Source organism: Gopherus evgoodei, chromosome 23, assembly GCF_007399415.2.
Source record: "Gopherus evgoodei ecotype Sinaloan lineage chromosome 23, rGopEvg1_v1.p, whole genome shotgun sequence".
In the NCBI taxonomy this organism is placed as follows: domain Eukaryota; kingdom Metazoa; phylum Chordata; order Testudines; family Testudinidae; genus Gopherus; species Gopherus evgoodei.
In genome coordinates, this window is record NC_044344.1 from 5,328,049 (window position 1) to 5,330,368 (window position 2,320).

Sequence of the window (2,320 nt, forward strand, 5' to 3'; positions counted from 1 at the left end):
AGGATCCCCGAGCAAGCGGGGAAGCTTCTGCAGCCCAGCAAGAGCAGCCAGGTGAGCGAAACCCCCCCAGGGCAGGAGCCGGCTTCTGGGAGCTTCCCAGGCAGGGCAGCAGGGAGCAAAGGGGATCGGGCCAGGAGGGTCATTTTGCAGGGTGGAATGTGAAGTGCGCAGCAGGGTGGGGTGGGGGTGGGGGGCTGGAAGAGGCGTTGAGGAGGGGAAGAGAAGAAAATGGTCCGGGGGTGGGGAGAGGAGAGGCGGTGGATGGGGGAGGGGAGGAGGTGATGGGGTGGGGGAGGGGAAAGGCAGCGGATGGAGGTGGTAGGGTGGCCTAAGACCACCCTCAGTTCTAGTGTCTTGCCTGCCTCTTCTGCCAGCTGAGCCCAGAGCACAGCTCTCCAGACTCTGACTTTGCTGTTCAGCAGGGAACATCTGGACCCGGGACACCAGCCTCCACTGAAGACATCCCTCCCTGCCCCGCCCCGCCACTTTGCATGGGGCCACCCCTCCTCCTGCCCTGTACCCCCACCCCATCAGCACAATTCCTCAACTCAGATCCTTCAAAAAAAGGTCCCAGCCCTTAACGCCCTTCCTCTTCTGGTTTGCAGACCAGCCCTCGGGCCGGACCCTCCCAGCCCCTTGGGGGAGGAGAGGCCCCGTGCCCAACGCACCGAGATCACATCCTTTCCTCCTACAGAATAAATAGCTTCATGCTCAGAGGACAAGCCACGTATGCCCCGGCCCAGGGATCATGGCCCAAAGCATGGCCCTGCCAAGGGAGACCCGGCGCGGGGTAGGGAGCATACATCCTGCAGTACCAGAGAGAGGAGGGGCCATCTCGGAGGGGAGAGAGGCTCAGTTGGGCTGGGTCGCGGGGCTGGAGCTGGCAGCCTCGGGCTCCCTCTTGCCTTTCCCCGGAGGGTCTGCCCCGCTCTTGCCCTCCCCCTCCGCTCCCTCTTTGGCCCCCTCGTGCGTCTTCATGTGCTTGCTGAGGTGGTCGCTCCTCATGAAGACCCGGCTGCACACGGGGCAGGTGAACTTCTTGGTCCCCGTGTGGGTCTGGAGGTGCCGCTGCAGCTCGTCGGAGCGGGTGAAGCGCTTGCCGCAGAAGAGCCAGTTGCAGACGAAGGGTCGGTCCCCGCTGTGCCACCGGAGATGGGCTTTCAGGTGGGACGTCTTGGCGTAGGCCTTGCCACAGCCGGGGATGTGGCAGTTGTGCAGATGCTTCTTCTTGGCCCCGTCCGGGCACGGACCCACCCTCTCAGCCTCCTGGCAGTTTGGGCAGTTGCACACTGCCTGCCCGGCACTCCGGGGCACCGATCGCCTCGAGCTCTTTGGCCTAGCGGTACCATCCACAGCCTGCTCGAGAACCTGCGGCTCTGGAGGCAAGTCGAGTGGCTTCAGCCCTTCCTGGCCCATCAGGTGCTGGGCCGAGGGCAGGAGGTGATGCGGCGGGCCACAGAGCTGGTGCTCAGCGGAGCTGTAACCCCCCAGCACAGGCTGGAGTCCGCCCACGGGGCCAGGGGCTTGCAGGCTGCCCTGAGCCGGCTGCAGCTCCATCCAGCTGGATCCGGCATGGAGGTCCCACCAGGGATTCACGCCGCCATCCTCGGCGGCGTTGTTGGGGTGCGAGGGCCTGAACCAGGGCTCATAGGGGTGCGCCATTTCGGGAGGCGGTTGCAGGAGCTTGGAGTACGTGCCGGGGGCCAGCAGGCTGTCACCATCCAGGTCTAGCCTTGAAGAGCCATGCAGATCGTAGCCAGGAGCAGCCGCGAAATCCACCCCGGGGCCCGCCAAGGGCAGGTGCTGGAGCTCCGTGGGCTGGAGAAGGGAAGGGAAGTCGCCGCCCGCCTCGGAGCTGGCGTGGGGCTGGTAGGGCTGCAGGTCCAAGCGCGGGGAGGAGGCGCGCGGCGTGTCTGAGCGCTGATTGGCAAGAGACCCGCAGACAGCCGTGAGCATTGCCGTACTCCAGAGCGGGGCCGCAGCTCCGGCAGACCTGGAGCAGGAGAGAGAGAGGGAGAGGAAGGGGTCTGAGTCGGGAGTCATGCTCATTCCCCTCCCATGCACTTAACCCTGTACTGCCTTCCCTGGGAACTGGCCCGAGTTTGCCCTTCAACCATGGAGCCAGAGATGGGTCTGGGCCAGGTCATTTGTTTCACTGGGGGCTGGGATCCTGCTGAGCCCCTCTCAGCACCGAGCTCGGCACAGGATGCCAAATGCATCCCAGGAGTAACCCCACTGATTTCGGTGGATGAATGTGGCCCAGGGACTACTCCTTTCTCACATGGCTGTGCCACCAACCACCCAGCAACCGGACAGAGGA

The 2,320-nt window shown here is 64.7% G+C and overlaps 1 protein-coding gene across 1 annotated transcript; it reads right to left on the reverse strand.

Annotated features, from left to right (window-relative positions):
• Nucleotides 1–852: 852 nt before the first annotated feature.
• Nucleotides 853–1,956, reverse strand: SP6 (Sp6 transcription factor). Its single transcript, XM_030541635.1, has one exon. It carries the CDS (start codon nt 1,954–1,956, stop codon nt 853–855), a length of 1,104 nt encoding a protein of 367 aa, XP_030397495.1.
• Between the last annotated feature and the right edge of the window lie 364 nt (nt 1,957–2,320).